We start from the raw sequence: 1,559 nt of genomic DNA, 5'->3' as shown, positions 1-1,559 counted from the left end.
TTTGTTTTAGGCCTATTTATTAAGTTTTCGCCTAATATTATATACACATAATATAAGCACATAAATCACATTGATTCAAACAATTTCCTTTTATTTATTCATCAAATGATTCCAATTGTTGACCAACATTAACTACACATATTATTATACCTAGCAGGAAATGCGGGCATTACAATTATTCCCCCCCATTAGGATGATTCCTTCCTGGAATCATGCATCAACAAACTGATTTGGATTGCGACTCCTCATTTCGCTTTCTGAATCCCATGTGAGGCTTGGCGTTTTCGTATGTTTCCAACGCCCAAGCACCAATTCAACTTTCTTACGTCGTAACTTCTTCCTCTTTCGATCAACAATCAGTTCAGTCTCTTCAGTTAACCACTTGTTTTCATTGATCCTCATTTTTGAAAGTGGAATTACATCGGGAACTTCTCCCATGAACTTCCTCAATTCACAAACATGAAAGGTGTTGTGAATACCTTCCAGTCCTTCTAGCAACTCTAGCTTGTAAGCTTGGTTTCCAATTCTGTGAAGAACCTTGAATGGTCCAATTAATCTCAGAGTTAGCTTTCCTCTCATTCCGAATCAGATAAATCCCTTCCATGGAGAAACTTTAAGCAACACTTGGTATCTGATTTCAAACGTAATTGACTATCACTTCTTATATGCATAGATCTTTTGATGGTTTTGGGCTACTAGCATTTTTTCTCTGAACACTTTCAGTTTCTCGGCGGTCTGATAAACAATCACAGGACCCATAAATTGCTTATCTCCAACTTCAAGCCAACAAGATGGTGTACGACACTTCTTTCCGTATAGTGCTTGATAAGGTGTCATCTTAATGTTTAAGTTGTAACTATTGTTGTAAGAAAATTCCACCAATGGTAGATGCTCATCCCAGTTACCCATAAACTACAAGGTACAAGCTCTCAACATATCTTCCGGTCTTTGTATCTTTCTCTTGCTTTGACCATTAGTCTGTGGATGGTAAGCTGTACTTAAACACAATTTTGTACCCATATCTTCATGCAAAATTCTCCAAAATCTACAAGTAAAACGATTGTGACGGTCTGAAAGAATTGTTAAGGGAACACTAGGAGCTTTCACTATCTCTTTCACATAAACTTTCGCAAGTTTTTCCATAGAACATCTCTCACTGGCTACTATGGAATGCACACTCTTCATCATTCGGTCCTATGATTACCCAAATCATATCGCGACCTTCCTACGTTTTAGGAAATTTGGTCCCAAAATGCATGGTGATGTCCTCACACTTAGGTAAGGGTTCCAAATTCCCATATGGTTTATGATGTTGTGCTTTAATACTTGCGCATGTCACACATTCAGCCACACACTTTGCAACGTCGAGCTTCATTGTTGGATACTGGTAATATGGTTTCAGATCCATATACATCTTGGTGCTGCTAGGGTGAATAAAGTACATGGTTTTGTGAGACTCTTCCATGATAATATCTCTTATTTCTCCCATCTTGGGGACCTAAATTCTACTTTGGAATACCTTTAACCTTTGTTTGTTTGTTTCGAACACAAATGTTTTT

The 1,559-nt window shown here is 37.7% G+C and overlaps 1 protein-coding gene across 1 annotated transcript; it reads right to left on the bottom strand.

Annotated features, from left to right (window-relative positions):
- Positions 1–210: 210 nt before the first annotated feature.
- On the bottom strand, positions 211–579 carry LOC145140391 (uncharacterized). Its single transcript, XM_079073898.1, has one exon. The coding sequence runs from the start codon at positions 577–579 to the stop codon at positions 211–213; it is 369 nt and encodes a 122-aa protein (XP_078930024.1).
- Positions 580–1,559: the final 980 nt, after the last annotated feature.

Source organism: Lactuca virosa, chromosome 9 (genome assembly GCF_052849685.1).
Source record: "Lactuca virosa cultivar CGN04683 chromosome 9, Lactuca_virosa_CGN04683_v6, whole genome shotgun sequence".
Lineage (NCBI taxonomy): Eukaryota > Viridiplantae > Streptophyta > Magnoliopsida > Asterales > Asteraceae > Lactuca > Lactuca virosa.
Note: the sequence above shows the minus strand (reverse complement) of the source record. Positions and strands in the feature narration are given on the sequence as shown.